This window comes from Urocitellus parryii, chromosome 12, assembly GCF_045843805.1.
Source record: "Urocitellus parryii isolate mUroPar1 chromosome 12, mUroPar1.hap1, whole genome shotgun sequence".
In the NCBI taxonomy this organism is placed as follows: domain Eukaryota; kingdom Metazoa; phylum Chordata; class Mammalia; order Rodentia; family Sciuridae; genus Urocitellus; species Urocitellus parryii.
This window is the reverse complement of record NC_135542.1, coordinates 59,973,871-59,991,700: the sequence shown is the minus strand read 5'-3', so window position 1 is coordinate 59,991,700 and position 17,830 is coordinate 59,973,871. Positions and strand designations below refer to the sequence as shown.

At 34.5% G+C, this 17,830-nt stretch overlaps 1 protein-coding gene across 2 annotated transcripts in view; it reads left to right on the top strand.

Moving 5' to 3' along the window:
- Positions 1 to 17,830, top strand: part of Heatr5b (HEAT repeat containing 5B) — an 83,892-nt gene that overhangs the window by 39,042 nt on the left and 27,020 nt on the right. For both annotated transcript variants that reach the window (XM_077791856.1, XM_077791855.1), the window contains 5 exons: positions 3,279 to 3,423; positions 3,708 to 3,947; positions 4,685 to 4,936; positions 10,588 to 10,769; positions 13,371 to 13,439. In XM_077791856.1, coding sequence (XP_077647982.1) covers positions 3,279 to 3,423; positions 3,708 to 3,947; positions 4,685 to 4,936; positions 10,588 to 10,769; positions 13,371 to 13,439 — 888 coding nt within the window. The remainder of the gene's footprint in view (positions 1 to 3,278; positions 3,424 to 3,707; positions 3,948 to 4,684; positions 4,937 to 10,587; positions 10,770 to 13,370; positions 13,440 to 17,830) is intronic.

Sequence of the window (17,830 nt, the reverse complement as noted above, 5' to 3'; positions counted from 1 at the left end):
TAATGGAACACCTAGGGTCTTGTTACAAAGCATATTGGATCATCTTCCTGAACCTTTCCAGAAGACTAAGTAGTGAGATTATAGTCATCTGGTGGAAAGGAGGTGGTATACCAGACTGAAGATGAGAAAATGGGCATTCAAGTGGATGTCTTGTTTGAATAGCACCAAAAGCCTCTCATGCTGTATTCATTAACTAGATTGTTAGATGCTCTGAAAAATAGTTTACACTTGGGTTCCTCCAGATTAATGAAATTAATTCAGATTTTTATAAGTTTCATGTTCATTTCTACTCAGTCATTGCCACCAAAAATGATTATATTATCTGACACCATATGTAATACCTAAAACAAATAAAATGTGATTTTTTTAGCATATGCGTTAAGATGCATTTCACTATAGTAATCTTGATTAAATGATATAGAAATATTAAAATATATGAACTATTCAATAGAGCTATTCAAATGTATTTTTTGAAGAACAAGTACCATTCTGAATTATTATAATTTCTGTCCTGGCAGGCAACTTTTTCTATCATGTGACCATAGTTATTCATTCTCTTGTCTGACATAATCACTTCTGCATATAGGCATTTAGGTCATCTGGGATAATTTTAGGAATTGTCAATGTGAGAATTTGAAATTTATTTTTGTGATTAAAAAAGTCTTCTATTTTTTTTCTCTTAAGATTTCTTTTTGGGGGAGGGTATTACATCATTCCAAATAAGCATAAGATGGCACAGAATGTTATTATATATGGCCAAGAACATAAAGTTGCCATTGCTGCAGTTTTTCCATTGACATGAATTAGAACAACTAGAGTTTACAATTTTAATTATAGGCATTTATTTTTTATTATTCAAGCCTAGTTTAGGTTGAAAATGTAGAATATAAGTACAAGATGCATATATGTGTATATAAGCTATTTATATATGGTTTGGTTTGATTGTCCAACATGGTAGGACCCAAAAGCCACAAACAGAAAAGCATAGCAAGGCACATTGCTAGCCTGGGGAAAGATCAAAAATTGAAATATGATTTCTACTGAATTTGTATCACTTTCACACCATTGTAAATAAAAAATTACTAAATCAAACCATTTTAAGTTGGGAACTATTTATATAGACAAATGGAACACAATTGGTTATCCAGAATTGGATTCACACATGTGTAGTTTTAATTATTTATGGCTATGGCACCATTAAAACTTGCTGTAGAAAGGATTATCTTTTCAAGAAATTCAGGGATTGTGAGATATCATCTATTGTACCTTGCATCTTAAACATCACAGATGTTAAAATGAGAAAGAAAAATATATCTCTGGAGGCACATGCCTGTAATTCCAGCAACTCCAGAGGCTGAGACAGGAGGATCACAAGTTTGAAGCCAGCTATAAGATTTTAAAGAGATCCTGTCTCAAACAATTAAATTAAGGACTAGGGGTGTAGCTCAGTGGACAATCAAACCAAACCGTATATAAATATCTGTGGTTTGTTCAATCCCCAGTACTAAGAAGAAGAAGAAAAAAAGGATGTTTCAGAATACCTGAAATGGAAATTTTGAAAACATATTGTAAACTATAGAATATCTTATTTCTTTTTCTTTGACTGTATCTTTTTCTTTGTTGAGGGTATTTTCTTAGAATTTTTTGTAATTGTTATTACTTGTAGTGTTCTATTTCTTGTGTGCTTTGCTCCTTAATTTTTTTTTTGAGAGAAAGAGAGAGAGAGAGAGAGAGAGAGAGAGAGAGAGAGAGAGAGAATGAATGAATTTTAATATTTATTTTTTAGGTTTTTTTTTGGCGGACACAATATCTTTGTTTGTATGTAGTGCTGAGGCTTGAACTTGGGCCGCACGCATGCCAGGCGAGCGCTACCGCTTGAGTCGCATGCCCAGCCCTGCTCTTTGATTCTTTCAACAATTATGTAAGATACATGAGGTGAACATTGTCCCTATTATTAGGACTGGAGCTGGGGCTCGGTGGCAGAGCACTTGCCTAGCATGTGTAAGGCACTGGGTTTGAACCTCAACACCACATAAAGATAAACAAATAAAATAAAGGCATTTTGTTTATCTATAATTGCCAAAAATAAATAAATAAATAAAGCAGAGGTTTTTTTTTTTTTTTTTAATAGACCAAATGACTTGTTTTTCCCATCTGATAAACCGTGGTTGAACTTACTAGTTATACAGTATTGGAAAGTTTGAAAATATCTTTCTTTTTAGGAAGAGAAGTAGATAAAACATTTTGTTGATAAAAGTCTATCAGGTTTTCTCCCTCAGTTTTCTTTTTTCTTGGTATAGATTTCATGAACTATGATTTTTTAATACAAATGTATCTTGAGTTAGCAACACCATATTAATGCATAAGAATAACACTACCTAGCATTGTGAAGTGGTTGTATATTCTGCTCTAACCCCCATCATCATGGCTAGGACTCTTTCTGAAATACTTTATTTGCTTCTTTGCTTAGAAAGCAAAGCATGGAACATAATTTAATGTTTTCTTGATGAGACAGATGTGTAGTAATAATTAATACTTAATGTTTATTGAGTAGCTACCTCGTACCAGAGAATGTTATAAGCATTTTACTTGTATTAACTCATCTATTTTCACTATATTTATGTGAAGAATTACCATTCCCATTTTTATGCATGGGCAGATCCAGGACCATGTAGGAAGAAGTGACAGAGGAGGCAGGATTCAAATTCAGACTGGCATCTGAGCCTGAACCTTAACCATTGTGCTCTGCTGTTCCATATATATATATTTCATCTATTAGAATGTACTGTATTCTTTTAGGAACTTTTCAGATAAAAAAATTCTGTATCAAAACATTCTGTTTGAAGTTATTTTCAAATGTTTATATTTTCTTGATTATTTTTCATCTAAATAAACACTCTTTTGCTTTCAGTTTTTACTATATGCTTTATTCCCTAACTTTTCATTCACTACATTTGATTTTTATATGCTTACAAAATTTGCATGACAAAGTTTAGTGGGACCATGTATAAAATAAGAAGTGTAAAAGATCCTTCTAGATTTTCAAGTAGACATAGTGCATAGATCTTGGCACAGTTATTTTGACTACTAACATTTTTTGTATATCTTACTGGCATTATTATTTTACCAAAATATGATTATTTGGCTATAGTTGAAATAACAGAGGTTATTTAATTAGGAGCCTCTTCACAAGTAATGTGTTCACATATGTTCATTGGGGAAGTGAACTTAAAGAACTACCACTTAAAAACATTCCCTGAAATTGTTATGATTCACAGGTACACTTATGTAGTTCCCATTTGTTACTTCGACGAGCAGCTGTGGCATGTCTCCGGCAACTTGCACAAAGAGAAGCAGCTGAAGTATGTGAATATGCCATGAGCCTCGCAAAAAATGCAGGGGACAAAGAGAGCAGTGGTGCTAGTAAGTTTTCTTACTGGTCGATACTGTTTTTTTGCTTAAGTACTTTCTCATTTCAAATAACCTCAAAATTATCAGATTTGAAATCCAGGACTTAACCCTCATTGTTAGATTTAATTTTAACCCAAAAGATACGTAAACTAGAGACCATAGTTAAATTTTATCTCTGTGTAGCTGGTTTTGTTGCTCTTGTGAATTTACATGAAAAATTTGATCTTTACCATAATTGTTATCTATAGCATACAGCAAAATTCCATGCAAATTGATCTGTAAAAATTACTTTTCAGATGTCAGTCCTTTTGCACCTGGGGTTAGTTCTCGAAGCGATATCCATTGCCGGCACCAAGGTGTTAATATAACAGAAACTGGTCTTGAGGGACTTCTTTTTGGGATGCTTGATCGAGAGACAGATAGAAAATTATGTTCTGATATACATGACACGTTGGGACATATGCTTTCTTCATTGGCAGTAGAGAAACTTTCTCATTGGTTAATGCTTTGTAAAGATGTCCTGGCAGCTTCTAGTGGTATGTATATAATGTTTAAAATAATGAAAATTGTTTTTATTTTTGTTAAGTAGATGTAGATATTTATATATACATATATATGTACATATATATATATATACAAGTATATATGAATATACAAGTGTACATCCTACATAAATATAAGCTTACATTTTAAAGTACTTGCTGGGTACAATGGCACACACCTGTAATCTCTGCCACTGGGGAGGCTGAACCAGGAGGATCACAAATCTGTGGCCAGCCTGGGCAATTTAATGAGACCTTTTCTCAAAATAAAAGTTAGACCTTTCTCAAAATAAAACAGGGTTAGGGCTTTAGTTCAGTGGTAAAGCACTTACCTAGCATACATGAGGCTCTGGTTCAATTCCCAGTAATGAAAAGAAAAAAAGAGTACTAATAGTTTTTAATCCCTGTAAAAATATTGAAGGTCAAATTATATTACAAACTAATAATCTTTCTTTAGTTTTTATAAAATGTATTTCAAAAGCTTTTTCAAGTTCAAATTAAATTTTTGTATATAAAAATCTCAACATGTAGTACAAAACAATGTGTAAAACTATTGAAATACATGTGTATTTTGCATTAAAGTAATTTATGATATCCTTTATTAGATTTTTAATTATTTTCTTAAAAAAGCTTGCCAGTTCTACTGTTTTCCAAAGTGAGAATTGATGTTGTTTCTAAAGCATCATGTTTGCTGTAGATAAGGTGTTATATATTCTTTCTTTCTGTTACAGATATGAGTACTGCAACTCCCTTAAGTGGTGGAAAAGATGAAGAATCTGAAAAGAAAGATGAGATGGACGATGATACCATGTTTACCACACTAGGCGAGGAAGATAAATCAAAACCTTTTGTGGCACCTCGCTGGGCCACTCGAGTATTTGCTGCTGATTGCCTGTGTCGAATCATCAATTTATGTGAAAACGCAGACCAGGCTCACTTTGATCTTGCCATGGCACGTTCTGCTAAACTACGAAACCCTACAAGTAAATTTAATACTAGTACTTCTTTTCCTCAAAACATTTTTATAGGTTTGAGATATTTAACAATTATCTAGCATATTTTAGGCTATGCCTTTAATTTGTTGTAAGTTGCTATGCCTTTTATCTTTGTTTTCTGTCCCCTACATGCTGTCCATCCCTATTTGAAAAGTAAGTTGAAGGCATCCAAAGGCAGACATGTCTGTCTGTCTGTCTATCTATCTATCTATCTATCTGTCTATCTGTCTGTCTATCATTTGCCCTCAGTATAATGATGGCAGCAACTTATGTTTCTTCAGTTCATTGTCTTGGTTGTAGCATTTCCATGTAAAAGAGATGATTAAACTTTAAGATGCATAAATAAAAGGAGCTTTGCAGTCCCAGCCATGGAGACTGTCAGAATTCATGAATGCCATAGCCAATTTCAAACGCTTAGATTTCAGCAATACTATTAGGTATTTTTGAAAAGTTGAAAGTTTTTTAATTTCAGAAACCTCTCACTGCTTTTTGTCTTTTGTAAATCATTTATACCATACATCCTCTGGATGGGATATCATAGGAAATTCACAAAATGATCATCAGGTCCATGCCAATAAAACCTTCATTTTCCAGTTGAGGAGACCCAGAGATGCTAAGGCATGGTCAAGAGGCTCCTATCTTGTACTTTGTTGTCTTTCCATCACCCTCTCATTTTTAAAATATCCAAAGACAAATTATATGTGTTAAAAACATTGAAGTCTATAAATTAAAGTGCTTCTTATGTTATTTCATTGTATACAAGAACCAGCAGAGCTGATGTGGTGGCATACGCCTGTATTCCAAGCAGCTCAGAAGGTTGAGGCAGGAGGATTGTGAGTTCAAAACCAGCCTTAGCAACTTATGGAGGCCCTAAACAACTCAAGTGAGACCCTGTCTCTAAATAAAATATTAAAAGGGCTGGGGATGTGGCTCAGTGGTTAAAGTGTCCCTGGGTTCAATTCCCCCTGGTACTCTTCAGAAAAAACAAAAAGAAGCAGAGCTCATGAATAGATATTTTTTAAAGGTAAAATAAATAGATTTTACAAAAAGTAAAGTAATAGTACATAATGTATAAAATGTGAATCTTAATATAGGATACCAGAAAAGTACAACATGTCATGAAATAGTATCTTTATTCTTGTCATTGTTTAGCAAATATTTGCTGAATCCTATTCTTTATGTACATTGGGGATACAAAGAAGAAAAACAGAGAGGTTGGCTTATGAGTCTGGTAATTATGGTGTGTCCCAATAGTGGTGTAATAGATAATACTTTGGGAACATTAAAAAAGGTCATTTATTTCCTGAAAAGTCAGAGAAGATCTCAGAGGGGAGATTATTCTGAAGTTGGGTTTTAAAGGCAAAGAAAGGTTTTCTAGGTTAAAAGAGACTGCTTATATTAGTTTTCTATTGCTGCTGTAGCAAGTGACTACAACTTTGGTTCAACATAACATGAGTTTATTACCTTATAGCTCTGTAGGTCAAAGTCTCACTGTGTTAAAGCAGGGCTGGGCTCCTTTTGGAGGCATTGTGGGGAACCCTGTTCCCTTCCTAGCTTTTGTATACTGCCTACATTCTTTGCCTTGTGGGCCTTTTTCTTTTTGTTTACAGCCAGCAGTGTTGAGTCTCTGTGACACTTCTTCAGTCATTACTCTATTTGACTGTAGCCAGGAAAGGTCATGGTTCCTTTTGTTTTGTTTTGGGGGTCAGGTTGAACCTAAGGCGTCATGCATGCCAGCCAAACACTCTACCACTAAACTACACCCCAACCCAGATTCTGCTTTTAAGTACTGTGTGATTTGACTAGGCCCAACTGAATAATTTAGGACTATCTCTGTTTCAAGATCCATAACCTTAGTCCCATCTGCAAAGTCCCTGTTGCCATGTAAGGTAACATATTCACATGTTCTAGGGTTAAGGTGTAGACATCTTTGGGCACCATTATTCTGCTTTACCATACTAGCTTATTAAAAGCAGAAGAAATAAGAATTTTTAAAATTTTAGATTCATAATTGTGCAAACTGTACTTTAGGAATAGTGAAAATTCTTGGGTTATTTTTCTTTGCTTTATACTTCTTAACTATTTTCTCATTTTGTCTTATTGTTCTTTTATCTGCATTCTTAAAGATGTTCAAAAGCTTTCCTTTTATATGTGTTTTATTCTTTTCTCTGTAGGGGATCTGAAGTTTGTTTTTATGTATTTAGTTTCTTATAATTTTTCTGTATTTCTCCCACCTCCATTATATTATAATTTCACTTTTAAGGTTTTATATTCTTATTCCTTAGCAACCATCAGGTTTTTCTTTTTTTATCCTATTGAGGATTCCAAATGGTTTTCTAAATTTTATTATGGTTTTATAGAAAATTGTTAACAGAGTTTAGCTCGTTCTCTGAATCTTCAGATTCTTTCTTTTCCCTTTTTATGTTTTCTTCAATGACTTACTTGTTAATATAAAAGAGAAAATATATAAGAGAAAGAGAAAATATAAAAGGGAAAGGGAAGAGTGCTCTTCATATTTGGATTTGCCCACTGTGTGGTACTGTGTGTGGATGGTGGATGGATTGCCTATGCTCTCTGTCTTTGTTCACTGGGGACTTCATAGCTGCAGCTGGATGGTAAGCTGATCTAACAGCTCCCCACCTCCATTCTGCTCTCTAATGTGCTTTCTTCTGCCGGAAGAAATAGGACCCATTCTAATTCTGAATGGTCATGGCAGAGTCTGTGGAAAAATGTAGACTCACGGCATGTGCTATCCAGGCTCTTTCTGTGGCATTTCCGCCTCCCTGTCTTCCTATCTAATGTACTTTAGTTGCAGAGAACTCCTGTTCCCAAAATGTAGGGAACTTCAATTGGCCTCCTATTTTTCTCACCATTTTGGAGTTTGTACCCAGGCCTCCTTCCTATTGCCACTCTTCAGGAGTTCATCTCCTTAGTATTTAAAAAAAAAAAAAAAAAGTGGTCACAACGTGAGGAATGTTAAAGACAGAAATGCCTTTAGATTGCTGGGCAAAGCATCTCTGTCAGTCCAGGGACAATTGCCTAGCTTTTGGTTTGATATATGGATATAGTTAGACTGTGAATTAGGTGACAGAGAGTTCAGGAGGAATAATAAGCCTTTTATGTACTTTTAGGTTGTATAATATGAGTAAGCCTTTGTTAATCCAGTTCCTTCTGCCTTGGAAATTCCTCCCAAATTCTGGTTTACTGTTGTTGTTGTCTCTCTTAGGTGAGGAATTATTAAGGCTTCTAGCCAAATGTTTTACCCACTCTACTTGCTCCTGACCTAAAACCAATAGATATTACAACATTTAAATTTGAGATTCTGAAATTGGTATTTTATGTAGGCACATTTAAAAAAATTGAAGATATATGTCTCATATCCTTTACAATAATAACAACTAAAACTTATTTAAATAGGTACTGTTTGGGGATCTGGTTGAGCCACAGAATTGCCACTGCTTCAAAAAGACTATGAGAACCTTAGAGCTTCCTGAATGTTTTAGTCAGCTTTTTTGCTACTGTGACTAAAAGACCTGACCAGAACAATTTCAGGAAGAAAAGTTTATTTGGGGGCTCACAGTTTCAGAGGTCTCAATCCATACACAGTAGGTTCCATTCCTCAGGGCTCGAGGCAGAAGAATGTGGCAGAGGGAAGTGGCTCACATGATGATCAGGAAGCAGAGAGATTCCACTGACCACATACAAAATATATACTCCAAACCCACGCCCCCAATGACCCACCTCCTCCGGCCACACCCTACCCACCTTTAGCCCCACTCCGTTAACCCCATCATATGATTATTCACTGATTGGATTAAGTTTACTGTGGTCCGGTCATTTCTCTTCTAAACCTTCTTGCATTGCCTCACACAAAAGCCTTTGGGGGACACATCACATTGAAATATAACACTGGAGAATACTTGAATTTGATACATTCTTTAGATAATTTGTGTTGCTATGTCTTTTAAGTTCACTGATCTTTCATATCTAATCTCTATTAATCTTATCCAGTTTATTTTTTTCTTTTTTTATTTCTGACTTTCATTTCTCCCTTTATCATGTTCATGCTGTCCTTGTCTTTTTTCAGTATAAGAAGCATATTTTTTGGGGGGCTGGGATGTGGCTCAAGCGGTAGCGCGCTCGCCTGGCATGCGTGCGGCCCGGGTTCGATCCTCAGCACCACATACAAACAAAGATGTTGTGTCTGCCAAAAACTAAAAAAATAAATATTAAAATTCTCTCTCTCTCTCTTTAAAAAAAAAAAAAAGAAGCATATTTTTTAAAAGTAATTCACTGTCTGGATCTGAGAATGTCACTCAGTGGTGTAATGTCTCCTTAGCATGTGTGAGACCCTGGTTTGGATCTTTAGCACCACAAAAAATAAAAAATACCTGGGTGTGGTGGTGCACACCTGTAATCCAGTGGCTCAGGAGGCTGAGGCAGGAAGATCTTGAGTTCAAAGCAAAAGTGAGGCGCCTAAGCAACTCAGTGAGACCCTGTCTGTAAATAAAATACAAAATAGGGCTGGGATGTGACTCACTGGTTGAGTGCTCCTGAGTTCAATCCCCAGAACCAAAAAAGAATAAAATAATAATAAAAAGAAAAAATAAATCCCCTGTTTGTTAAGTTTATTTTCTTTTTCAATTTTAATCTGTCCCTATTTATCATTTTTTTCTTTTTGTTATGAGGCATATTTTCCTATGTCTTTGCATGCTTGTAATTTTTTATGTTAGTGTTGGATTTTTCTGTGGTCTTTCAAATAGTATTAGTCTTTGTTCTGGGATGTAGTCAAATTACAATATTTTGTGTCATGTGAATTCAATACTTGCTTTTAAGTAAGATCCAGGCTAGCCTTTTACTCTAGGCTGAAAGAAACAAAATTTATCCTTTCACATCTATTTTTCACAAAATTGTCCTCATCTTGTGAATTTGAGTTTCCTGTCTACAAATCTGAGTTTTTCTGAAGTATGAACTGGCAAACTATAGCCTGCAGTACAAATCCAGCCTGTAGCCTGTTTTTGTAAATAAAGTTTATTAGAATAACATACTCATTTCCATATATATTGTCTGTGTTTGCTTTTGTACTGTCACAGCAGAGTTGAGTAGTTGTATAGAGGTGGTATGCCTGGCAAAGCCAAAAATACTTTTTATCTTATCCTTTACAGAAAAAGTCGCTCACCCATTCCTTTTTTTTTTTTTTTAGTTATAGAGGGACCCAGTGTCTTTATTTTGTTTATTTATTTTTATGTGGTGCTGAGGATCAAACCCAGTACTTCACATGTGCAAGGCAAGCGCTTTGCCACTGATCCACAACCCCAGCCCACCCATTCTTAAAGAATCACAAACTCATTAGGTAAAGTTATACTAATCAAGTATTTTACTTCAGATGTCATTGTACATCCTGTATTCATCTATATTAATGAATTAACACAGTATATTAACACAGATGGTTTTTAGGTTTAGCACTGTTCTGGGAAGATTAATATGGAAGTTTTCTTGAAACAATAAATATCTTGTTTTTAAAAACATCATAAAATATGTAGGTCAAAAGAGCAGTTAATAGAATTTATTTTGTATTTTTTATGTTATTACACTAATTTTTGAAAGTTTTCCTTTTTGCATTCTATTTTTATTTTTAGATGACCTCTTAGTACTCCATCTCTCTGACCTGATTCGAATGGCATTCATGGCTGCAACTGATCATAGCAACCAGCTGCGGATGGCTGGGCTTCAGGCACTTGAAGACATTATCAAGAAGTTTGCATCTGTGCCTGAGCCAGAATTTCCAGGTCATGTGATTCTGGAGCAGTATCAAGCTAATGTGAGATTTTTCTATTTATTTAGAAATTTAAAATTGATCTTTTGAGGGCTCATTAAAATAGTGACCCTGGAAGAATATGTTTAGAACTGTAATCTATTTTTTCATGTAGGATGCTTATCTTTACTTCCATGGTCTGTTTCATAGTTTCAGTCAGCCCACAATTGAAGAAAGAATAGTGTCAAACTGTTGTCACTATTTTTAAGTTTTGATAGCATATTAGTGATAAAACTAGAATAGAAATTCCAGCCTAGTTTTCCAGTCTTGTGGTTAGATATTTAGCCATGCCATTTAAAAGACAAAAGGAACATTCACAGGAGTGTTGTGGTTTTGCTGCCATTATTTTTATGTGCTAAGTCTTGATAAGTAGGTTTAGAAATAAAAAGCAATTTCCTCTTATATGCTGAAGGACAAATTAACTCTTAATAACTGCAGCTGAATGTGTTACTGAAACAATTAGATTCTTTGGAAATACTATTATTTCATTCTAAATAGAGATAAAATTTATTTTCCTGAAATTTATATACTCATTATATTTTTCAGAAGAAGCATAGTAAACTAATTATGGCAAAGAAAGAGGGGGGGCATTATGTGAAGATTTTAAAAATTTGGTTAGCAAATGAAGTAGAAATATCTTTTTACTGTAACTATGCCAAAATCTTGGTTTCAGGTAAACCACATTATACCTAAAAGCTATGCTTGTACACAAAATAAAATCCATGAATGATACATATTCCATTGTTTTTCCATTACAAGTACAGGTGAAGAAGTCACAGTTTCTAGCCCACTGGCTATTGAAAATCTGTATACAATTGTTTACTCCCTCATAGAAAGAGGGTCTTTAAAAAAAGGAAAAAAAAAACTTTTTTAACTTATAAATAATTTCAAATGAATAGAAATGTTGCAAGAGTAATACAGAAACTATTTTACACCCTTTATTGATACTTGCCAGCTGTTAATTTTGACTCATTTATTTGAATGGTGACTGTCTTCCTCCCTGCCTCATCTCTCTTTCTCTTTTTGTATTCATATAGACACACAATTTTTTCCCTAGACTATTTAAGAGTAAATCATTTAAATCTTGCACTTTTACCCTTAAAACACTTCCGTCTGTATTTCCAAAGGATGAGAACATTGTCTTATGTAACTACAGAACATTTATTAACCTCAGGATATTCAACATTGATCTACTACTTACATAATCTATTATGTTCCAGTTTTGTTAATTGACCCAAAAGCCTCTTTTATAGTATTTTTTCCTACTCTGGTACAGGATCCAATACCACATGTTGTGATTAGTTGCCTTGTGTCTTTAATCACAGGGAGGGACTTTTGATCCATTCCAAACTACTGTTTTTTGTTTTTTTTTTTCTTTTGTGTGTGTGTGTAGTACTGGGGATTGAATCCAGGGCCTTGTGCAGGTGAGGCAAGCATTCTACCAACTGAGCTATATCCCCAGCCCCAAAATACTGTTGATACTGTTAGTGGCTGAATCTCAATCAGGGAAGAAATCTCAACTGAGGAGTTGACAGCATCTAATCCCTTTATTCAACTCATACACATTAAATCTATTGATACATCTAAGAATCTATGACTGATATTGCTTATTTAAAATTAAACGTCATATTCCTTTACTTATTAACATAACAACAATGCATAAACTAATATTTCTGAGTAATCTTCTAAAGCATTTCTTTCTGAGGTGAAATGATCTCTGAGGTCTTTTAGTGACTACATTTTTTTTTTTTTAGTATCAGTTATTTAAAGATACTGATCCAGCTACATGAGATTTACCCATTATGTCAATACTGTTAGAAATGTTTAGAAAAATATAGTCAGGAAAAATGCACAACACAATAGGAATTTTTTATTCACTCATGAGATAAGTAGTATTAGAAAAATGGTTCAAGAGCTAAAGACAGGAAAAAACCCACAATAACAGTATTTTTTTATTTTTTATTTATTTTTTTTTATTTTGGGTACAGGAATTGAACTTAGGGGCACCTAACTACTGAGCCATGTCCCCACCCTTTTTTAGTTTTTTAAAATATCTAGTTGTAGATGGACATAATACCTTTATTTTATTTATTTTATTTGTTATGTGGTGCTGAGGATCAAATCCAGTACTCCATGTATTTGAGGCAAGCACTCTACCACAGCCACAACCCCAACCCCCCTTTTTAAGTTTTTGAGACGGTTTGCTATGTTGCCCAGGCTGACCTTGAATTTGTGATCCTCCTGCCTCAGCCTCCCAAGTTGCTGGGATTACAGGTGTGGGCGGTGGCACCCAGCTAACATTTTTTTTTTATCTCTAATAACATGAGACTCTGTCAGGAAATTCTGTTTACTAATACACAAAAACAAAGGAAAAAGAAGATGAATTGCCTATTTGGTGTAATATTATATAGATTTAATAATGATAGCCTCCTGGAAAGCAAAGAAAAATGGTGTGGTTGCATTTATTGTGTCTGAAGATATAGGAGAGAAGTAATAAAAAGAAAAATGAACAAACATGCATTTTGTATATTTCCATCTTCAAAGACACAAGAGACTTTATATTTACTACTTATCTCTAAAAATAAAATGCTTTATTCATTTTTCTAGGTAGGAGCTGCTCTAAGACCAGCTTTCTCACAAGATACACCATCAGATATAATAGCAAAAGCTTGCCAGGTAAGAAGAAAAATTGGCTATCTGAGGTTGTTTTCTGTAAATTCAGAGATATCTTAGGATTTCACTGCAAGAAAGAAGAGAGAAAAATCAAATAAAACTTACCTTAAAATTGTAGCTGTTAGTCACCCCACCCCCAATACTGGGAATCTAACTCAGAAGTGCTCTACCACTGAGCAACATCACCAACCTGTTTTAATTTTTATTTTAAGGCAGGGCCTTACTAAGTGCTGGCCTCATGCTTGCTATCCTTCTGCCTACGCCTCTTGAGTAGCTAGTATTACAGTCATGTGCCACCACTTCCAGCTAGAGGTTTTCTTATTTATTCTGCATGAAATGATGAAGTAATTAACTGTTAATCACGTTTTTTTTTTGGGGGGGGTCATAGCTAAGAATTCGACTTTTGGATACATAGCTCTTATTTTATCCAGAAGTATACAGTCATAGGTAAATCATAAAAGGGACAAAAAAAAGTACAAAAGAAAATCTATGATGACTAAAGAATGAATAATAATGATAATTTATTAATAAGCATTTTTCTGACCACAGGTTATGAAAACTCTATGTTTGTAAGTATTAAATTATCCTAAAAAGAATCATCTCACAATTTGGAAATTTCATTGTAAAATTAATCTCAAAGCATTATTTGCATAATATTGTATCTAAAGAAAGTCACAAAACCACAGAAAAACACATGTTCCTACATCTATAAGTTCCTCTTTTTCATATGCTTTATCCTAAAGGATTCATGTATTAAGGTCTAATCTTTCAGAAAAATCAGATTGTTTACTTGGTTACCTATGGACAGAAGAGAAGCAACTGTCTTTTTCCCAGTTTTCTAGAATTCAGGGCTGCGTTTCATCATTTGGGCTTAGATTCATGACCAAGGTTTATGTGACTTCTATTTGAAGAAGATTCCGCTCTCTGCCATAATAGGTTTGATATTCTGACTTTGTCCTCTCTGGCTAATTAGGCTTGCCTCTTATTTCCATTGAGAAGATGTATTTCTCTGAAGCCTGCTTGCCTTTATGGTAGTCTGAGGAAGAATTAATTCTTCTACCCGTAGCAGACTGGAGACAAGAGAGGTTATAAAAGCTAGGTCTCTGAATTGTGGGACAAATGTTAGGGTTAGAGTAGGTGATTTGGTTTAGGATACCGACACACAAACATCAAAAATCCCAATCATGTGTAAATGTGTCACAGTGATGTTTCAGAGCATAGAATTTAAACAGACAAAACTCCTACAAAACTCATAATCCTTAGAAAAGCAAAGACTATTAGAATTTCATCTCTTAAATGAGTTGTATCAAAGTTTCCTGTGATTGAATTTGCCTTAAACTTCTTATTTGTTTTTGTGTCTCTAGATACTTTTCCTATAAGAAGTTTCTTCTTTTTCAGTGGCAGGCTTAAATTCATGACCTCCTTTCTTTCTGTTGCAGGAGGAAACCTGTTTTGAAACAGGTGGGGCAGTGGGTTGGTTGCAGATTCCTTTACTTGGCATTCAGGGTATCTCCACTTGTTTGCAGGAATAATGTCATATTAAGAAATGTTAAAATCAGGGTAATTATTAGGAGAATTAATTGTAATTAATTGTAATTGTAGGAGAGACCCTCAATGGGAATAATGTCATCTAAAGAAATCTTAAATCAGAGTAACTCTTAGATATTGGGACTCTCAAGTGTGACACAGTTGGGGACATTAATCAGTGGGTTAGTAAAAAATAAATTCAAGCAGGGTCAAAATCATAAATACAATGCACCCTTAAATATTTTAGCTTCTGATATGTAGCAAGGTCTTTTCTCTTAGTAAGGTTTTGCTGAGTCAGTGCTACTTTGTCTTTTTTCTTTTACTCTTTGTCTGGTACTGGGATTGAACCCAGGGTCACTTTACTACTGAGCTACTCCCCACCCTTTTTTAGTTTTTGAGACAGGGTTTCCTAAGTTGCCCAGACTGACCTTGAATTTGTGATCTTCCTGCCTCATCCTCCCAAGTCCTGGAATTACAGGCATGCATCACTGTTCTTGGTTGCTTTCTCTTCCTTCATAAACCAAACCCCTAATGTATTTTGTGGAATTTTGTTAGGGCTTCTTTAAAGTGAAGAAGGTACTTAGATTTTTGCAAAGAAAACAGTTTCAAATTTTCAATCTTTACAATTTTACTCAACTTTAAGTAATATTTCTACCAAATTGTACAGATATATTTATCAAAACTGCCTACTATGTTTAGTTTCCTTAGAAATCATCTTTTTCACTTGGCATGCTGGCTCATGTCTGTAATCCCAGTGGCTCTGGAGGCTGAGGCAGGAGGATCGAAAGTTCAAGGCCAGCCTCAGCAATTTAGGCACTATCTCACTGGTACTAGGGACTAAGCTCACTGGTAAAGTGCCCCTGTGTTCAATCCCCAGTAACAAAAGGAAAGAAAGAAAGAAAGAAATCACAACTTTTACTTTTCATAACCATATTTATCTCATTTCACTTTAAATTTCATTATGATTTCAGCATTGTTTTGACTGTCTTTTTTTTTCCACCAGTATATCTTTAATGGACAATAATCATTTTAAAATGCCCTTATTTTATCATATTTAATATTGATTCTTTGAGAATAAAATTTTAAGAGAATAAAATTATTTACTTAAATATTTATTATCCTCTTTCAAAAAGTTTTAGATATAGAAATACAAGTCTATTAGCCATGATTTGAAATCCAGACTGAAAACCAGAAGCTTTTTTATGCTTTATTTGGCAGCAAAATCTGAACTGACTTGTGTTCATTTGGCCTTGACATAGAAATTTTAGTATTGATCAATTTATCTGGAATGATTCCTGATGTTTCATTGCAGAAGTATCTTGGCGTTAATTATGGAGTGCTGTCATATTCCCTTCATATGTTTTTCCTAATGAAGTTCATGTACTTTGTTACCTTTTACTCAAAATTTGTGAATTGTGAAACCCACCTTGGCCCAAGGGTTGGTTTTGGATGAGAAAGTGAGGACCTATAATTGTCGTTGGTGAAGTTGGCACTGTCAAACCACCTCTTCTTGAAATTCTCTCCTGGGCTCCATTATCACTACATTTGCCTGGATTTTCTGTTTTTTTCTTTTTACTTTCTTTTTTTCTTTATGCTTTTTCTACTTGTCCCTAAAGTGTAACTCTTTTCCCTATGATCTGGCTTTAAGGTTTTTCTTTTTTTAACCTTTCTTTTTTAACATTTACCTACTGCTGTTACTTTAGTTATCTTTGGAAATTCCTAGATTTGTGTAGTTATCCTTGAACTGGCTCCTGAAATCCAGACCCAAGTTTCCAACTGCCTGCTGAGTATCTTTCCATGTGTCTCTTAGTGACACTTAGAACTCAGCATGTAAAAATGTTTGGAATCAAAATCATGCTAACTTCTCACCTTCACTAACCTTTCCTATTTTCTTGTAGGAGCGCCCTCAAACAAAGGTGTCAACTTCCTTCCATTCATCCAAATTAGAAGCTTTGACAATCAAAATCTTTTTTTTTTGACAATCTAATCTTCTTTTTTTTTTTTCAAAGAAAGAGAGAGAGAGAGAGAGAGAGAGAATGAATTTTTAATTATTTTTTTTTAGTTCTCGGTGGACACAACATCTTTGTTGGTATGTGGTGCTGAGGATCGAACCCGGGCCGCACACATGCCAGGCGAGCGCGCTACCACTTGAGCCACATCCCCAGCCCAACAATCTAATCATCTATTTCTCACTCATTTTACATCTCCCTGTCCTTATACCCTAAAAATATCTAATTGGTTTCCAAATCCTGAGTTTCTTTTGGATGCCTCTCCTTTTTCATTCTATTCCCAGTTTAATCCATTTCATCTCTGCTATATAGTATTCTAATAGACACATAATATATTGTTTACTAGCTGTATACATTTCCCCCTATACGGTAGTACTGGCACAATTCTAATAATATCATTTGCCTCCTCAGAAGCCATAGAAGCTTAAAATTATACACAATAAGTGGGGAGAGGGGAAGAATATATCTTCAGTAGCAGACAAAGGGGAATGAATGGAAGGGAAGGGGATCAGAAAAGGAAAGACAGTGGAATGAATCCTGAAATAATTTTCTATGTACTTCTATGAATACAACATAGTGAACCCCACCATCATATACATCCATAAGAATAGTGTCCTAACTAGAATAAGATACATTCCATGCTTGTTCAATTATATCAAAAGGAATTCTACTGTCATACAACTAAAAAGAACCAATTAAGGGGGAAAAAAAAAAGCAGCCATGGAAACTCTTGGTTGTCTACAGAATGATGTCTGAATTCAGTTCACATTCCATTTAAATTTTACCATATCTGATCTCAATGACTATGCTAATTGCCATTTCTTCCTCATTTAACTCCCCTGAGTCTGTATACATAAA